Consider the following 18362-nt stretch of genomic DNA (forward strand, 5'->3'; position numbering starts at 1 on the left):
TCAGAACGTACTAAAATGGCAGTTCCTGTACTGTGATCCGGTAAAACATTGTCAATAACAGTAAAGTCACTAAAATCGTGTAAAAAGACAAGGGCATCACGCGTCACCTCTTGTAAAAACACAACATGGCAGTGGTGATCACGTAAAAAGTTCTTAAAAGCCAGTATCTTACACGGGTGACTCAATTTGTTAAGATTAATGGTGACAACATTCCACTGGCGAAAATCGTAAGTCATAGACTCACACAATTAAAAGACACACACAAAAGTAAAACACACATAAAACACGGGAGGTGCAGGTGCGCGACAGGGGAGGGGGCACACAGGACACACACTACGTCTCCCCACCCTCCACAACATCCTTCGCCCACTCCGAAGGCTCGAAGGGGGAGAGGGGCGGCAGGGTGGCAGTAGCCGTCACGCCAGAAGCGACCGACACAGAATCCTTAACGGACATCTCCACGTCGGAAGAAGGCACCGACACGCGGTCGTGAATAGAAGGACCAGCGCGACGACGGTGTACATCCTCTGCCTTCCGTTTAGTCGACAGAGATGCCGCAGTCACAGCCGAAACCGTGTCTGGCGCTAAAACAGGCACATCTACAGAGGCGGGTTGACTTAACACAGTCCGTAGATGGCGAACAGCAACGTCACGTTGCTGCGCTGCAACACTCAGATCAGCTGACTGTGCGTGGCGAGAGGAGGCACGCTGCTGCTGTTGTTGTTGTTTGCGCGGCGGCTGACGCCCGGAGCCGGCAGCCTGAGGCGGCCGTAGCTCCACGTCGAGGTCGCGCCGCCCGGCGCGGCGTTGCGACGCCCAAGAAGAGGCGGGGGGGCGCCCTACTGGGGACGGACTACGGTCACCTCGCGCTAAACCTCTGTCGTAGGAAGGGGAGCTACTGGCACTGCGGAAGCGTTGCCTACTGGAACTGCGAGAACGAGCTTCATCCCGCTGCGGTTTTGGTTCCACAAAAACATCGCTCGATTCCGCAACAGGAAGAGGCTCAGAAACGTCAGAGGGTGCAACGACGGGTGCAGGCACAGAAGGAGAGGGCTCCGCCTGCGACACAGTGGGGGCAACAGAGTCCGAATTAGGGCGCGAAACAACATCGGTTACCGACTGCGGCACGGAGTCAGAGACTGTCTCCGACACAACAGCACCCACAACCGGTTGAACAACAGCAGGCACGTTTTCCGAAACCGTGGACAAAGAGTCCTGGCCGGTAGCCGCAACAGCAGAGACACTATGATCAGCAGACACATCCATCGCTTCCGCGGCGGCAGCAAGATTAACATCTGCCGCACGCCGCGCGGGCGCGGGGGGGGCGGAACCCAAGACCGTTGCGGCGACGGAAGCAAAACTAACTCCTTGCAAATCGGCCTCAAGCGGTAGCTGAACAGGCCGTTTTCGCTTCGGACAATCCTGCCTATAATGGCCAACACCATTACAAAAGGAGCAAGTTTGTGGCTGGCCACTGTACGTGACAAACGCACGGTGACCGTTTACCAAAATAAAAGACGGAATATGCTGCCTAACCACCATCTTAACACTGCGCACACCGTTCTCGACTTGAAATATATACGCAGACGACCATTTCTCCTTCACGACAGATAAAACAGTGCCATATGGCCGCAAGTGACGAGAAATAGTGTCATTACGTATTTCAAACGGAAGGTTAAATATCCGTATATGTCGAAGACCAAAACCAGCGTGAGACACAGTGACATTACTAATATTTCCGTTAAGGTGTCGAAATTTGCGAACACCGTCATTAACAGAAACTACAGCATCACACAGATCGGAAGATTTGAGTTTTAAGAACACAGAATTTAAGAACGTATCGAACTGAATACCGAGTACGTCATTAGTAGACAACAACAAATCCTCAATTAACCAACGATGGATCTCAAAAGCCGAGGGTTTCTCGACGGAACGTTCGAATTCACACTGAACATTGTTCTGTCGCTCTTCACTATCATCGTAAAGAATATCCATTACTTACAGTTCAGTAGAAAGAAAGCCACGTGGCAAAGTAAGCAGACGACACGCGAGGCGCCGCCGGCCAAGTCGCACAAGGAAAACACTGCTCGCTCGGCACCGAGGTGTTGCCAGGCGGGCAGCCAGCCAAGTACTCAAACAGGAAAAGAGCCAACAGCACCCGGGTTTCCCAGGCGGTCACCCACCCAAGTACTAACCGCGCCCGATGTTGCTTAACTTCGGTGATCGGACGAGAACCGGTGTAGTCAACATGGTATGGCCGTTGGCGTCCTTATACTGTAGCCGCACCACGGAGGAAGCATTCGCCTCTTCTCCCAACACACGCAATCGCCGCTTTCCGTGGCACATTTGACGCAAAGCGCGTCTTTCCACCTCGAAGGTGGCGCGGAGTGCGCGCTCGCCTCGGCGTCTCATAGGCGACTGCCGAACGTAGGTGAGACGCACAACACAGCTGCTCGATGCACCGCCTGTCATTCGTTTGGTGCGTGCGGCCTCCGACACCCACTGGCGACGCGCCTTGTTCCTGTTATCCGGCGCAGGGCTTGCGCGCGGCCGGGCGGCGGGGGCACTGCGCGGGGTGTTGCAGTGTCCTGCTGGACCGACGGAAGCTTTCTCACCTGCCTGACACACGCCGCGCTTCCAGATTTATGCGTAATTTGCGCGGTGCATTTGCATTCGCGCCTGTCCCCCCTCCCGTCCCGACTTTGCTCGACTGCCGCTCGCTGCCGCTCGGGTCGCGGCCCATATGACAGCACAAGCACGAGAAACATCTGCGAGACGGGCGCGGGCCTGACCGGCGTGTCCGAGACGCCGTGGGCGGCCGTTCGGAGCTACTAGAGCAGCGCTGTGCCGTGCCATGGAAAGGTGCGAAACCAAGGACAGAAGACACAGAATTTTTGTTTACAAATTTGCACGTGTACACTGCTACAAAACAATAAGCCCGGACGTATTTCGGAACATTTCTGCCGCTTAATACTGTTTTGTTATTTCCAGAGACACTTTGGAAATCTTCCTTGGCACACGCTTCTTCAAACTGAGTTCCCTAATATCGTATCTTTTGTTTATTACAACAGATTTAAGTCATTGTGGAAACATCTTTGTCGCATCGGAAAGGTAGCGTGAAGAGACGGCTGGCAGGGCTGGCGACAAGAAAGCAAAGTATGAAGACAGCCAGAGGTCCCAGGCAGTCGCCGATCCGAATACTAACGTTGTTGCTTAACTTGGGTGATGGCACGAGAACGGTTGGTTTTTTTTTTATTTATTTATTTATTTAGTTACTTTTCGGAATTTAGCACTGCTGCGTAACAGTAGGCTCTGGCGCATTTCAAGAACACATCTGTCGATTGGTAGTGTTTTGTCATTTTCAACGAGTTCCTAGCACTCTTCCTTCGCGCATTCTTACTCAAACCGAGTTCATTACCGTAATTTCGTATCTTACGTTTAATACAGTACTTTAAAATGCTTGTGGAAGCATCTTTGTCGACACCTGAAAGTTATTATGAAAAGAGGCCTGGCAGGTGTAGCGACGTAAAAATGAAAAAATGAGAAAGAGCCAACAGCACGCGGTGTTCCCAGGCGGTCACCCATCCAAGTACTAACCGCGCCCGATGTTGCTTAACTTCGGTGAACGGACGAGAACCGGTGTAGTCAACATGGTATGGCCGTTGGCGTCCTTATACTGTAGCCGCACCACGGAGGAAGCATTCGCCTCTTCTCCCAACACACGCAATCGCCGCTTTCCGTGGCACATTTGACGCAAAGCGCGTCTTTCCACCTCGAAGGTGGCGCGGAGTGCGCGCTCGCCTCGGCGTCTCATAGGCGACTGCCGAACGTAGGTGAGACGCACAACACAGCTGCTCGATGCACCGCCTGTCATTCGTTTGGTGCGTGCGGCCTCCGACACCCACTGGCGACGCGCCTTGTTCCTGTTATCCGGCGCAGGGCTTGCGCGCGGCCGGGCGGCGGGGGCACTGCGCGGGGTGTTGCAGTGTCCTGCTGGACCGACGGAAGCTTTCTCACCTGCCTGACACACGCCGCGCTTCCAGATTTATGCGTAATTTGCGCGGTGCATTTGCATTCGCGCCTGTCCCCCCTCCCGTCCCGACTTGTCCCGACTTTGCTCGACTGCCGCTCGCTGCCGCTCGGGTCGCGGCCCATATGACAGCACAAGCACGAGAAACATCTGCGAGACGGGCGCGGGCCTGACCGGCGTGTCCGAGACGCCGTGGGCGGCCGTTCGGAGCTACTAGAGCAGCGCTGTGCCGTGCCATGGAAAGGTGCGAAACCAAGGACAGAAGACACAGAATTTTTGTTTACAAATTTGCACGTGTACACTGCTACAAAACAATAAGCCCGGACGTATTTCGGAACATTTCTGCCGCTTAATACTGTTTTGTTATTTCCAGAGACACTTTGGAAATCTTCCTTGGCACACGCTTCTTCAAACTGAGTTCCCTAATATCGTATCTTTTGTTTATTACAACAGATTTAAGTCATTGTGGAAACATCTTTGTCGCATCGGAAAGGTAGCGTGAAGAGACGGCTGGCAGGGCTGGCGACAAGAAAGCAAAATATGAAGACAGCCAGAGGTCCCAGGCAGTCGCCGATCCGAATACTAACGTTGTTGCTTAACTTGGGTGATGGCACGAGAACGGTTGTTTTTTTTTTTATTTATTTATTTATTTAGTTACTTTTCGGAATTTAGCACTGCTGCGTAACAGTAGGCTCTGGCGCATTTCAAGAACACATCTGTCGATTGGTAGTGTTTTGTCATTTTCAACGAGTTCCTAGCACTCTTCCTTCGCGCATTCTTACTCAAACCGAGTTCATTACCGTAATTTCGTATCTTACGTTTAATACAGTACTTTAAAATGCTTGTGGAAGCATCTTTGTCGACACCTGAAAGTTATTATGAAAAGAGGCCTGGCAGGTGTAGCGACGTAAAAATGAAAAAATGAGAAAGAGCCAACAGCACGCGGTGTTCCCAGGCGGTCACCCATCCAAGTACTAACCGCGCCCGATGTTGCTTAACTTCGGTGAACGGACGAGAACCGGTGTAGTCAACATGGTATGGCCGTTGGCGTCCTTATACTGTAGCCGCACCACGGAGGAAGCATTCGCCTCTTCTCCCAACACACGCAATCGCCGCTTTCCGTGGCACATTTGACGCAAAGCGCGTCTTTCCACCTCGAAGGTGGCGCGGAGTGCGCGCTCGCCTCGGCGTCTCATAGGCGACTGCCGAACGTAGGTGAGACGCACAACACAGCTGCTCGATGCACCGCCTGTCATTCGTTTGGTGCGTGCGGCCTCCGACACCCACTGGCGACGCGCCTTGTTCCTGTTATCCGGCGCAGGGCTTGCGCGCGGCCGGGCGGCGGGGGCACTGCGCGGGGTGTTGCAGTGTCCTGCTGGACCGACGGAAGCTTTCTCACCTGCCTGACACACGCCGCGCTTCCAGATTTATGCGTAATTTGCGCGGTGCATTTGCATTCGCGCCTGTCCCCCCTCCCGTCCCGACTTGTCCCGACTTTGCTCGACTGCCGCTCGCTGCCGCTCGGGTCGCGGCCCATATGACAGCACAAGCACGAGAAACATCTGCGAGACGGGCGCGGGCCTGACCGGCGTGTCCGAGACGCCGTGGGCGGCCGTTCGGAGCTACTAGAGCAGCGCTGTGCCGTGCCATGGAAAGGTGCGAAACCAAGGACAGAAGACACAGAATTTTTGTTTACAAATTTGCACGTGTACACTGCTACAAAACAATAAGCCCGGACGTATTTCGGAACATTTCTGCCGCTTAATACTGTTTTGTTATTTCCAGAGACACTTTGGAAATCTTCCTTGGCACACGCTTCTTCAAACTGAGTTCCCTAATATCGTATCTTTTGTTTATTACAACAGATTTAAGTCATTGTGGAAACATCTTTGTCGCATCGGAAAGGTAGCGTGAAGAGACGGCTGGCAGGGCTGGCGACAAGAAAGCAAAATATGAAGACAGCCAGAGGTCCCAGGCAGTCGCCGATCCGAATACTAACGTTGTTGCTTAACTTGGGTGATGGCACGAGAACGGTTGTTTTTTTTTTTATTTATTTATTTATTTAGTTACTTTTCGGAATTTAGCACTGCTGCGTAACAGTAGGCTCTGGCGCATTTCAAGAACACATCTGTCGATTGGTAGTGTTTTGTCATTTTCAACGAGTTCCTAGCACTCTTCCTTCGCGCATTCTTACTCAAACCGAGTTCATTACCGTAATTTCGTATCTTACGTTTAATACAGTACTTTAAAATGCTTGTGGAAGCATCTTTGTCGACACCTGAAAGTTATTATGAAATGAGGCCTGGCAGGTGTAGCGACGTAAAAATGAAAAAATGAGAAAGAGCCAACAGCACGCGGTGTTCCCAGGCGGTCACCCATCCAAGTACTAACCGCGCCCGATGTTGCTTAACTTCGGTGAACGGACGAGAACCGGTGTAGTCAACATGGTATGGCCGTTGGCGTCCTTATACTGTAGCCGCACCACGGAGGAAGCATTCGCCTCTTCTCCCAACACACGCAATCGCCGCTTTCCGTGGCACATTTGACGCAAAGCGCGTCTTTCCACCTCGAAGGTGGCGCGGAGTGCGCGCTCGCCTCGGCGTCTCATAGGCGACTGCCGAACGTAGGTGAGACGCACAACACAGCTGCTCGATGCACCGCCTGTCATTCGTTTGGTGCGTGCGGCCTCCGACACCCACTGGCGACGCGCCTTGTTCCTGTTATCCGGCGCAGGGCTTGCGCGCGGCCGGGCGGCGGGGGCACTGCGCGGGGTGTTGCAGTGTCCTGCTGGACCGACGGAAGCTTTCTCACCTGCCTGACACACGCCGCGCTTCCAGATTTATGCGTAATTTGCGCGGTGCATTTGCATTCGCGCCTGTCCCCCCTCCCGTCCCGACTTGTCCCGACTTTGCTCGACTGCCGCTCGCTGCCGCTCGGGTCGCGGCCCATATGACAGCACAAGCACGAGAAACATCTGCGAGACGGGCGCGGGCCTGACCGGCGTGTCCGAGACGCCGTGGGCGGCCGTTCGGAGCTACTAGAGCAGCGCTGTGCCGTGCCATGGAAAGGTGCGAAACCAAGGACAGAAGACACAGAATTTTTGTTTACAAATTTGCACGTGTACACTGCTACAAAACAATAAGCCCGGACGTATTTCGGAACATTTCTGCCGCTTAATACTGTTTTGTTATTTCCAGAGACACTTTGGAAATCTTCCTTGGCACACGCTTCTTCAAACTGAGTTCCCTAATATCGTATCTTTTGTTTATTACAACAGATTTAAGTCATTGTGGAAACATCTTTGTCGCATCGGAAAGGTAGCGTGAAGAGACGGCTGGCAGGGCTGGCGACAAGAAAGCAAAATATGAAGACAGCCAGAGGTCCCAGGCAGTCGCCGATCCGAATACTAACGTTGTTGCTTAACTTGGGTGATGGCACGAGAACGGTTGTTTTTTTTTTTATTTATTTATTTATTTAGTTACTTTTCGGAATTTAGCACTGCTGCGTAACAGTAGGCTCTGGCGCATTTCAAGAACACATCTGTCGATTGGTAGTGTTTTGTCATTTTCAACGAGTTCCTAGCACTCTTCCTTCGCGCATTCTTACTCAAACCGAGTTCATTACCGTAATTTCGTATCTTACGTTTAATACAGTACTTTAAAATGCTTGTGGAAGCATCTTTGTCGACACCTGAAAGTTATTATGAAAAGAGGCCTGGCAGGTGTAGCGACGTAAAAATGAAAAAATGAGAAAGAGCCAACAGCACGCGGTGTTCCCAGGCGGTCACCCATCCAAGTACTAACCGCGCCCGATGTTGCTTAACTTCGGTGAACGGACGAGAACCGGTGTAGTCAACATGGTATGGCCGTTGGCGTCCTTATACTGTAGCCGCACCACGGAGGAAGCATTCGCCTCTTCTCCCAACACACGCAATCGCCGCTTTCCGTGGCACATTTGACGCAAAGCGCGTCTTTCCACCTCGAAGGTGGCGCGGAGTGCGCGCTCGCCTCGGCGTCTCATAGGCGACTGCCGAACGTAGGTGAGACGCACAACACAGCTGCTCGATGCACCGCCTGTCATTCGTTTGGTGCGTGCGGCCTCCGACACCCACTGGCGACGCGCCTTGTTCCTGTTATCCGGCGCAGGGCTTGCGCGCGGCCGGGCGGCGGGGGCACTGCGCGGGGTGTTGCAGTGTCCTGCTGGACCGACGGAAGCTTTCTCACCTGCCTGACACACGCCGCGCTTCCAGATTTATGCGTAATTTGCGCGGTGCATTTGCATTCGCGCCTGTCCCCCCTCCCGTCCCGACTTGTCCCGACTTTGCTCGACTGCCGCTCGCTGCCGCTCGGGTCGCGGCCCATATGACAGCACAAGCACGAGAAACATCTGCGAGACGGGCGCGGGCCTGACCGGCGTGTCCGAGACGCCGTGGGCGGCCGTTCGGAGCTACTAGAGCAGCGCTGTGCCGTGCCATGGAAAGGTGCGAAACCAAGGACAGAAGACACAGAATTTTTGTTTACAAATTTGCACGTGTACACTGCTACAAAACAATAAGCCCGGACGTATTTCGGAACATTTCTGCCGCTTAATACTGTTTTGTTATTTCCAGAGACACTTTGGAAATCTTCCTTGGCACACGCTTCTTCAAACTGAGTTCCCTAATATCGTATCTTTTGTTTATTACAACAGATTTAAGTCATTGTGGAAACATCTTTGTCGCATCGGAAAGGTAGCGTGAAGAGACGGCTGGCAGGGCTGGCGACAAGAAAGCAAAATATGAAGACAGCCAGAGGTCCCAGGCAGTCGCCGATCCGAATACTAACGTTGTTGCTTAACTTGGGTGATGGCACGAGAACGGTTGTTTTTTTTTTTATTTATTTATTTATTTAGTTACTTTTCGGAATTTAGCACTGCTGCGTAACAGTAGGCTCTGGCGCATTTCAAGAACACATCTGTCGATTGGTAGTGTTTTGTCATTTTCAACGAGTTCCTAGCACTCTTCCTTCGCGCATTCTTACTCAAACCGAGTTCATTACCGTAATTTCGTATCTTACGTTTAATACAGTACTTTAAAATGCTTGTGGAAGCATCTTTGTCGACACCTGAAAGTTATTATGAAAAGAGGCCTGGCAGGTGTAGCGACGTAAAAATGAAAAAATGAGAAAGAGCCAACAGCACGCGGTGTTCCCAGGCGGTCACCCATCCAAGTACTAACCGCGCCCGATGTTGCTTAACTTCGGTGAACGGACGAGAACCGGTGTAGTCAACATGGTATGGCCGTTGGCGTCCTTATACTGTAGCCGCACCACGGAGGAAGCATTCGCCTCTTCTCCCAACACACGCAATCGCCGCTTTCCGTGGCACATTTGACGCAAAGCGCGTCTTTCCACCTCGAAGGTGGCGCGGAGTGCGCGCTCGCCTCGGCGTCTCATAGGCGACTGCCGAACGTAGGTGAGACGCACAACACAGCTGCTCGATGCACCGCCTGTCATTCGTTTGGTGCGTGCGGCCTCCGACACCCACTGGCGACGCGCCTTGTTCCTGTTATCCGGCGCAGGGCTTGCGCGCGGCCGGGCGGCGGGGGCACTGCGCGGGGTGTTGCAGTGTCCTGCTGGACCGACGGAAGCTTTCTCACCTGCCTGACACACGCCGCGCTTCCAGATTTATGCGTAATTTGCGCGGTGCATTTGCATTCGCGCCTGTCCCCCCTCCCGTCCCGACTTGTCCCGACTTTGCTCGACTGCCGCTCGCTGCCGCTCGGGTCGCGGCCCATATGACAGCACAAGCACGAGAAACATCTGCGAGACGGGCGCGGGCCTGACCGGCGTGTCCGAGACGCCGTGGGCGGCCGTTCGGAGCTACTAGAGCAGCGCTGTGCCGTGCCATGGAAAGGTGCGAAACCAAGGACAGAAGACACAGAATTTTTGTTTACAAATTTGCACGTGTACACTGCTACAAAACAATAAGCCCGGACGTATTTCGGAACATTTCTGCCGCTTAATACTGTTTTGTTATTTCCAGAGACACTTTGGAAATCTTCCTTGGCACACGCTTCTTCAAACTGAGTTCCCTAATATCGTATCTTTTGTTTATTACAACAGATTTAAGTCATTGTGGAAACATCTTTGTCGCATCGGAAAGGTAGCGTGAAGAGACGGCTGGCAGGGCTGGCGACAAGAAAGCAAAATATGAAGACAGCCAGAGGTCCCAGGCAGTCGCCGATCCGAATACTAACGTTGTTGCTTAACTTGGGTGATGGCACGAGAACGGTTGTTTTTTTTTTTATTTATTTATTTATTTAGTTACTTTTCGGAATTTAGCACTGCTGCGTAACAGTAGGCTCTGGCGCATTTCAAGAACACATCTGTCGATTGGTAGTGTTTTGTCATTTTCAACGAGTTCCTAGCACTCTTCCTTCGCGCATTCTTACTCAAACCGAGTTCATTACCGTAATTTCGTATCTTACGTTTAATACAGTACTTTAAAATGCTTGTGGAAGCATCTTTGTCGACACCTGAAAGTTATTATGAAAAGAGGCCTGGCAGGTGTAGCGACGTAAAAATGAAAAAATGAGAAAGAGCCAACAGCACGCGGTGTTCCCAGGCGGTCACCCATCCAAGTACTAACCGCGCCCGATGTTGCTTAACTTCGGTGAACGGACGAGAACCGGTGTAGTCAACATGGTATGGCCGTTGGCGTCCTTATACTGTAGCCGCACCACGGAGGAAGCATTCGCCTCTTCTCCCAACACACGCAATCGCCGCTTTCCGTGGCACATTTGACGCAAAGCGCGTCTTTCCACCTCGAAGGTGGCGCGGAGTGCGCGCTCGCCTCGGCGTCTCATAGGCGACTGCCGAACGTAGGTGAGACGCACAACACAGCTGCTCGATGCACCGCCTGTCATTCGTTTGGTGCGTGCGGCCTCCGACACCCACTGGCGACGCGCCTTGTTCCTGTTATCCGGCGCAGGGCTTGCGCGCGGCCGGGCGGCGGGGGCACTGCGCGGGGTGTTGCAGTGTCCTGCTGGACCGACGGAAGCTTTCTCACCTGCCTGACACACGCCGCGCTTCCAGATTTATGCGTAATTTGCGCGGTGCATTTGCATTCGCGCCTGTCCCCCCTCCCGTCCCGACTTGTCCCGACTTTGCTCGACTGCCGCTCGCTGCCGCTCGGGTCGCGGCCCATATGACAGCACAAGCACGAGAAACATCTGCGAGACGGGCGCGGGCCTGACCGGCGTGTCCGAGACGCCGTGGGCGGCCGTTCGGAGCTACTAGAGCAGCGCTGTGCCGTGCCATGGAAAGGTGCGAAACCAAGGACAGAAGACACAGAATTTTTGTTTACAAATTTGCACGTGTACACTGCTACAAAACAATAAGCCCGGACGTATTTCGGAACATTTCTGCCGCTTAATACTGTTTTGTTATTTCCAGAGACACTTTGGAAATCTTCCTTGGCACACGCTTCTTCAAACTGAGTTCCCTAATATCGTATCTTTTGTTTATTACAACAGATTTAAGTCATTGTGGAAACATCTTTGTCGCATCGGAAAGGTAGCGTGAAGAGACGGCTGGCAGGGCTGGCGACAAGAAAGCAAAATATGAAGACAGCCAGAGGTCCCAGGCAGTCGCCGATCCGAATACTAACGTTGTTGCTTAACTTGGGTGATGGCACGAGAACGGTTGTTTTTTTTTTTATTTATTTATTTATTTAGTTACTTTTCGGAATTTAGCACTGCTGCGTAACAGTAGGCTCTGGCGCATTTCAAGAACACATCTGTCGATTGGTAGTGTTTTGTCATTTTCAACGAGTTCCTAGCACTCTTCCTTCGCGCATTCTTACTCAAACCGAGTTCATTACCGTAATTTCGTATCTTACGTTTAATACAGTACTTTAAAATGCTTGTGGAAGCATCTTTGTCGACACCTGAAAGTTATTATGAAATGAGGCCTGGCAGGTGTAGCGACGTAAAAATGAAAAAATGAGAAAGAGCCAACAGCACGCGGTGTTCCCAGGCGGTCACCCATCCAAGTACTAACCGCGCCCGATGTTGCTTAACTTCGGTGAACGGACGAGAACCGGTGTAGTCAACATGGTATGGCCGTTGGCGTCCTTATACTGTAGCCGCACCACGGAGGAAGCATTCGCCTCTTCTCCCAACACACGCAATCGCCGCTTTCCGTGGCACATTTGACGCAAAGCGCGTCTTTCCACCTCGAAGGTGGCGCGGAGTGCGCGCTCGCCTCGGCGTCTCATAGGCGACTGCCGAACGTAGGTGAGACGCACAACACAGCTGCTCGATGCACCGCCTGTCATTCGTTTGGTGCGTGCGGCCTCCGACACCCACTGGCGACGCGCCTTGTTCCTGTTATCCGGCGCAGGGCTTGCGCGCGGCCGGGCGGCGGGGGCACTGCGCGGGGTGTTGCAGTGTCCTGCTGGACCGACGGAAGCTTTCTCACCTGCCTGACACACGCCGCGCTTCCAGATTTATGCGTAATTTGCGCGGTGCATTTGCATTCGCGCCTGTCCCCCCTCCCGTCCCGACTTGTCCCGACTTTGCTCGACTGCCGCTCGCTGCCGCTCGGGTCGCGGCCCATATGACAGCACAAGCACGAGAAACATCTGCGAGACGGGCGCGGGCCTGACCGGCGTGTCCGAGACGCCGTGGGCGGCCGTTCGGAGCTACTAGAGCAGCGCTGTGCCGTGCCATGGAAAGGTGCGAAACCAAGGACAGAAGACACAGAATTTTTGTTTACAAATTTGCACGTGTACACTGCTACAAAACAATAAGCCCGGACGTATTTCGGAACATTTCTGCCGCTTAATACTGTTTTGTTATTTCCAGAGACACTTTGGAAATCTTCCTTGGCACACGCTTCTTCAAACTGAGTTCCCTAATATCGTATCTTTTGTTTATTACAACAGATTTAAGTCATTGTGGAAACATCTTTGTCGCATCGGAAAGGTAGCGTGAAGAGACGGCTGGCAGGGCTGGCGACAAGAAAGCAAAATATGAAGACAGCCAGAGGTCCCAGGCAGTCGCCGATCCGAATACTAACGTTGTTGCTTAACTTGGGTGATGGCACGAGAACGGTTGTTTTTTTTTTTATTTATTTATTTATTTAGTTACTTTTCGGAATTTAGCACTGCTGCGTAACAGTAGGCTCTGGCGCATTTCAAGAACACATCTGTCGATTGGTAGTGTTTTGTCATTTTCAACGAGTTCCTAGCACTCTTCCTTCGCGCATTCTTACTCAAACCGAGTTCATTACCGTAATTTCGTATCTTACGTTTAATACAGTACTTTAAAATGCTTGTGGAAGCATCTTTGTCGACACCTGAAAGTTATTATGAAAAGAGGCCTGGCAGGTGTAGCGACGTAAAAATGAAAAAATGAGAAAGAGCCAACAGCACGCGGTGTTCCCAGGCGGTCACCCATCCAAGTACTAACCGCGCCCGATGTTGCTTAACTTCGGTGAACGGACGAGAACCGGTGTAGTCAACATGGTATGGCCGTTGGCGTCCTTATACTGTAGCCGCACCACGGAGGAAGCATTCGCCTCTTCTCCCAACACACGCAATCGCCGCTTTCCGTGGCACATTTGACGCAAAGCGCGTCTTTCCACCTCGAAGGTGGCGCGGAGTGCGCGCTCGCCTCGGCGTCTCATAGGCGACTGCCGAACGTAGGTGAGACGCACAACACAGCTGCTCGATGCACCGCCTGTCATTCGTTTGGTGCGTGCGGCCTCCGACACCCACTGGCGACGCGCCTTGTTCCTGTTATCCGGCGCAGGGCTTGCGCGCGGCCGGGCGGCGGGGGCACTGCGCGGGGTGTTGCAGTGTCCTGCTGGACCGACGGAAGCTTTCTCACCTGCCTGACACACGCCGCGCTTCCAGATTTATGCGTAATTTGCGCGGTGCATTTGCATTCGCGCCTGTCCCCCCTCCCGTCCCGACTTGTCCCGACTTTGCTCGACTGCCGCTCGCTGCCGCTCGGGTCGCGGCCCATATGACAGCACAAGCACGAGAAACATCTGCGAGACGGGCGCGGGCCTGACCGGCGTGTCCGAGACGCCGTGGGCGGCCGTTCGGAGCTACTAGAGCAGCGCTGTGCCGTGCCATGGAAAGGTGCGAAACCAAGGACAGAAGACACAGAATTTTTGTTTACAAATTTGCACGTGTACACTGCTACAAAACAATAAGCCCGGACGTATTTCGGAACATTTCTGCCGCTTAATACTGTTTTGTTATTTCCAGAGACACTTTGGAAATCTTCCTTGGCACACGCTTCTTCAAACTGAGTTCCCTAATATCGTATCTTTTGTTTATTACAACAGATTTAAGTCATTGTGGAAACATCTTTGTCGCATCGGAAAGGTAGCGTGAAGAGACGGCTGGCAGGGCTGGCGACAAGAAAGCAAAATATGAAGACAGCCAGAGGTCCCAGGCAGTCGCCGATCCGAATACTAACGTTGTTGCTTAACTTGGGTGATGGCACGAGAACGGTTGTTTTTTTTTTTATTTATTTATTTATTTAGTTACTTTTCGGAATTTAGCACTGCTGCGTAACAGTAGGCTCTGGCGCATTTCAAGAACACATCTGTCGATTGGTAGTGTTTTGTCATTTTCAACGAGTTCCTAGCACTCTTCCTTCGCGCATTCTTACTCAAACCGAGTTCATTACCGTAATTTCGTATCTTACGTTTAATACAGTACTTTAAAATGCTTGTGGAAGCATCTTTGTCGACACCTGAAAGTTATTATGAAAAGAGGCCTGGCAGGTGTAGCGACGTAAAAATGAAAAAATGAGAAAGAGCCAACAGCACGCGGTGTTCCCAGGCGGTCACCCATCCAAGTACTAACCGCGCCCGATGTTGCTTAACTTCGGTGAACGGACGAGAACCGGTGTAGTCAACATGGTATGGCCGTTGGCGTCCTTATACTGTAGCCGCACCACGGAGGAAGCATTCGCCTCTTCTCCCAACACACGCAATCGCCGCTTTCCGTGGCACATTTGACGCAAAGCGCGTCTTTCCACCTCGAAGGTGGCGCGGAGTGCGCGCTCGCCTCGGCGTCTCATAGGCGACTGCCGAACGTAGGTGAGACGCACAACACAGCTGCTCGATGCACCGCCTGTCATTCGTTTGGTGCGTGCGGCCTCCGACACCCACTGGCGACGCGCCTTGTTCCTGTTATCCGGCGCAGGGCTTGCGCGCGGCCGGGCGGCGGGGGCACTGCGCGGGGTGTTGCAGTGTCCTGCTGGACCGACGGAAGCTTTCTCACCTGCCTGACACACGCCGCGCTTCCAGATTTATGCGTAATTTGCGCGGTGCATTTGCATTCGCGCCTGTCCCCCCTCCCGTCCCGACTTGTCCCGACTTTGCTCGACTGCCGCTCGCTGCCGCTCGGGTCGCGGCCCATATGACAGCACAAGCACGAGAAACATCTGCGAGACGGGCGCGGGCCTGACCGGCGTGTCCGAGACGCCGTGGGCGGCCGTTCGGAGCTACTAGAGCAGCGCTGTGCCGTGCCATGGAAAGGTGCGAAACCAAGGACAGAAGACACAGAATTTTTGTTTACAAATTTGCACGTGTACACTGCTACAAAACAATAAGCCCGGACGTATTTCGGAACATTTCTGCCGCTTAATACTGTTTTGTTATTTCCAGAGACACTTTGGAAATCTTCCTTGGCACACGCTTCTTCAAACTGAGTTCCCTAATATCGTATCTTTTGTTTATTACAACAGATTTAAGTCATTGTGGAAACATCTTTGTCGCATCGGAAAGGTAGCGTGAAGAGACGGCTGGCAGGGCTGGCGACAAGAAAGCAAAATATGAAGACAGCCAGAGGTCCCAGGCAGTCGCCGATCCGAATACTAACGTTGTTGCTTAACTTGGGTGATGGCACGAGAACGGTTGTTTTTTTTTTTATTTATTTATTTATTTAGTTACTTTTCGGAATTTAGCACTGCTGCGTAACAGTAGGCTCTGGCGCATTTCAAGAACACATCTGTCGATTGGTAGTGTTTTGTCATTTTCAACGAGTTCCTAGCACTCTTCCTTCGCGCATTCTTACTCAAACCGAGTTCATTACCGTAATTTCGTATCTTACGTTTAATACAGTACTTTAAAATGCTTGTGGAAGCATCTTTGTCGACACCTGAAAGTTATTATGAAAAGAGGCCTGGCAGGTGTAGCGACGTAAAAATGAAAAAATGAGAAAGAGCCAACAGCACGCGGTGTTCCCAGGCGGTCACCCATCCAAGTACTAACCGCGCCCGATGTTGCTTAACTTCGGTGAACGGACGAGAACCGGTGTAGTCAACATGGTATGGCCGTTGGCGTCCTTATACTGTAGCCGCACCACGGAGGAAGCATTCGCCTCTTCTCCCAACACACGCAATCGCCGCTTTCCGTGGCACATTTGACGCAAAGCGCGTCTTTCCACCTCGAAGGTGGCGCGGAGTGCGCGCTCGCCTCGGCGTCTCATAGGCGACTGCCGAACGTAGGTGAGACGCACAACACAGCTGCTCGATGCACCGCCTGTCATTCGTTTGGTGCGTGCGGCCTCCGACACCCACTGGCGACGCGCCTTGTTCCTGTTATCCGGCGCAGGGCTTGCGCGCGGCCGGGCGGCGGGGGCACTGCGCGGGGTGTTGCAGTGTCCTGCTGGACCGACGGAAGCTTTCTCACCTGCCTGACACACGCCGCGCTTCCAGATTTATGCGTAATTTGCGCGGTGCATTTGCATTCGCGCCTGTCCCCCCTCCCGTCCCGACTTGTCCCGACTTTGCTCGACTGCCGCTCGCTGCCGCTCGGGTCGCGGCCCATATGACAGCACAAGCACGAGAAACATCTGCGAGACGGGCGCGGGCCTGACCGGCGTGTCCGAGACGCCGTGGGCGGCCGTTCGGAGCTACTAGAGCAGCGCTGTGCCGTGCCATGGAAAGGTGCGAAACCAAGGACAGAAGACACAGAATTTTTGTTTACAAATTTGCACGTGTACACTGCTACAAAACAATAAGCCCGGACGTATTTCGGAACATTTCTGCCGCTTAATACTGTTTTGTTATTTCCAGAGACACTTTGGAAATCTTCCTTGGCACACGCTTCTTCAAACTGAGTTCCCTAATATCGTATCTTTTGTTTATTACAACAGATTTAAGTCATTGTGGAAACATCTTTGTCGCATCGGAAAGGTAGCGTGAAGAGACGGCTGGCAGGGCTGGCGACAAGAAAGCAAAATATGAAGACAGCCAGAGGTCCCAGGCAGTCGCCGATCCGAATACTAACGTTGTTGCTTAACTTGGGTGATGGCACGAGAACGGTTGTTTTTTTTTTTATTTATTTATTTATTTAGTTACTTTTCGGAATTTAGCACTGCTGCGTAACAGTAGGCTCTGGCGCATTTCAAGAACACATCTGTCGATTGGTAGTGTTTTGTCATTTTCAACGAGTTCCTAGCACTCTTCCTTCGCGCATTCTTACTCAAACCGAGTTCATTACCGTAATTTCGTATCTTACGTTTAATACAGTACTTTAAAATGCTTGTGGAAGCATCTTTGTCGACACCTGAAAGTTATTATGAAAAGAGGCCTGGCAGGTGTAGCGACGTAAAAATGAAAAAATGAGAAAGAGCCAACAGCACGCGGTGTTCCCAGGCGGTCACCCATCCAAGTACTAACCGCGCCCGATGTTGCTTAACTTCGGTGAACGGACGAGAACCGGTGTAGTCAACATGGTATGGCCGTTGGCGTCCTTATACTGTAGCCGCACCACGGAGGAAGCATTCGCCTCTTCTCCCAACACACGCAATCGCCGCTTTCCGTGGCACATTTGACGCAAAGCGCGTCTTTCCACCTCGAAGGTGGCGCGGAGTGCGCGCTCGCCTCGGCGTCTCATAGGCGACTGCCGAACGTAGGTGAGACGCACAACACAGCTGCTCGATGCACCGCCTGTCATTCGTTTGGTGCGTGCGGCCTCCGACACCCACTGGCGACGCGCCTTGTTCCTGTTATCCGGCGCAGGGCTTGCGCGCGGCCGGGCGGCGGGGGCACTGCGCGGGGTGTTGCAGTGTCCTGCTGGACCGACGGAAGCTTTCTCACCTGCCTGACACACGCCGCGCTTCCAGATTTATGCGTAATTTGCGCGGTGCATTTGCATTCGCGCCTGTCCCCCCTCCCGTCCCGACTTGTCCCGACTTTGCTCGACTGCCGCTCGCTGCCGCTCGGGTCGCGGCCCATATGACAGCACAAGCACGAGAAACATCTGCGAGACGGGCGCGGGCCTGACCGGCGTGTCCGAGACGCCGTGGGCGGCCGTTCGGAGCT

The 18362-nt window shown here is 52.8% G+C and overlaps 1 protein-coding gene and 12 non-coding genes across 13 annotated transcripts; all 13 read right to left on the reverse strand.

The window, feature by feature from the left end:
- Window positions 1-333: 333 nt before the first annotated feature.
- LOC126160963 (uncharacterized) lies at window positions 334-1266 on the reverse strand. Its single transcript, XM_049916948.1, has one exon. The coding sequence runs from the start codon at window positions 1264-1266 to the stop codon at window positions 334-336; it is 933 nt and encodes a 310-aa protein (XP_049772905.1).
- An 880-nt stretch (window positions 1267-2146) lies between these two features.
- On the reverse strand, window positions 2147-2265 carry LOC126161118 (5S ribosomal RNA). Its single transcript, XR_007534787.1, has one exon. It is a non-coding gene; the product is annotated as a 5S ribosomal RNA (ribosomal RNA).
- A 1283-nt stretch (window positions 2266-3548) lies between these two features.
- LOC126161021 (5S ribosomal RNA) lies at window positions 3549-3667 on the reverse strand. Its single transcript, XR_007534697.1, has one exon. It is a non-coding gene; the product is annotated as a 5S ribosomal RNA (ribosomal RNA).
- Window positions 3668-4960: 1293 nt separating this feature from the next.
- On the reverse strand, window positions 4961-5079 carry LOC126161023 (5S ribosomal RNA). Its single transcript, XR_007534698.1, has one exon. It is a non-coding gene; the product is annotated as a 5S ribosomal RNA (ribosomal RNA).
- Window positions 5080-6372: 1293 nt separating this feature from the next.
- On the reverse strand, window positions 6373-6491 carry LOC126161024 (5S ribosomal RNA). Its single transcript, XR_007534699.1, has one exon. It is a non-coding gene; the product is annotated as a 5S ribosomal RNA (ribosomal RNA).
- Window positions 6492-7784: 1293 nt separating this feature from the next.
- On the reverse strand, window positions 7785-7903 carry LOC126161025 (5S ribosomal RNA). Its single transcript, XR_007534700.1, has one exon. It is a non-coding gene; the product is annotated as a 5S ribosomal RNA (ribosomal RNA).
- A 1293-nt stretch (window positions 7904-9196) lies between these two features.
- Window positions 9197-9315, reverse strand: LOC126161026 (5S ribosomal RNA). The gene has a single exon (XR_007534701.1). It is a non-coding gene; the product is annotated as a 5S ribosomal RNA (ribosomal RNA).
- A 1293-nt stretch (window positions 9316-10608) lies between these two features.
- LOC126161027 (5S ribosomal RNA) lies at window positions 10609-10727 on the reverse strand. The gene has a single exon (XR_007534702.1). It is a non-coding gene; the product is annotated as a 5S ribosomal RNA (ribosomal RNA).
- Window positions 10728-12020: 1293 nt separating this feature from the next.
- On the reverse strand, window positions 12021-12139 carry LOC126161028 (5S ribosomal RNA). Its single transcript, XR_007534703.1, has one exon. It is a non-coding gene; the product is annotated as a 5S ribosomal RNA (ribosomal RNA).
- A 1293-nt stretch (window positions 12140-13432) lies between these two features.
- Window positions 13433-13551, reverse strand: LOC126161029 (5S ribosomal RNA). Its single transcript, XR_007534704.1, has one exon. It is a non-coding gene; the product is annotated as a 5S ribosomal RNA (ribosomal RNA).
- Window positions 13552-14844: 1293 nt separating this feature from the next.
- On the reverse strand, window positions 14845-14963 carry LOC126161031 (5S ribosomal RNA). Its single transcript, XR_007534706.1, has one exon. It is a non-coding gene; the product is annotated as a 5S ribosomal RNA (ribosomal RNA).
- A 1293-nt stretch (window positions 14964-16256) lies between these two features.
- LOC126161032 (5S ribosomal RNA) lies at window positions 16257-16375 on the reverse strand. The gene has a single exon (XR_007534707.1). It is a non-coding gene; the product is annotated as a 5S ribosomal RNA (ribosomal RNA).
- Window positions 16376-17668: 1293 nt separating this feature from the next.
- Window positions 17669-17787, reverse strand: LOC126161034 (5S ribosomal RNA). Its single transcript, XR_007534708.1, has one exon. It is a non-coding gene; the product is annotated as a 5S ribosomal RNA (ribosomal RNA).
- Window positions 17788-18362: the final 575 nt, after the last annotated feature.

The sequence above is a fragment of the Schistocerca cancellata genome, unplaced genomic scaffold (assembly GCF_023864275.1).
Source record: "Schistocerca cancellata isolate TAMUIC-IGC-003103 unplaced genomic scaffold, iqSchCanc2.1 HiC_scaffold_1170, whole genome shotgun sequence".
In the NCBI taxonomy this organism is placed as follows: Eukaryota; Metazoa; Arthropoda; class Insecta; order Orthoptera; family Acrididae; genus Schistocerca; species Schistocerca cancellata.

What these genes read in the sequence shown, in the direction of transcription:
- LOC126160963 (XM_049916948.1), bottom strand. Translation starts at nt 1,266, where the DNA reads ATGGATGTGTCTGCTGATCATAGTGTCTCTGCTGTTGCGGCTACCGGC.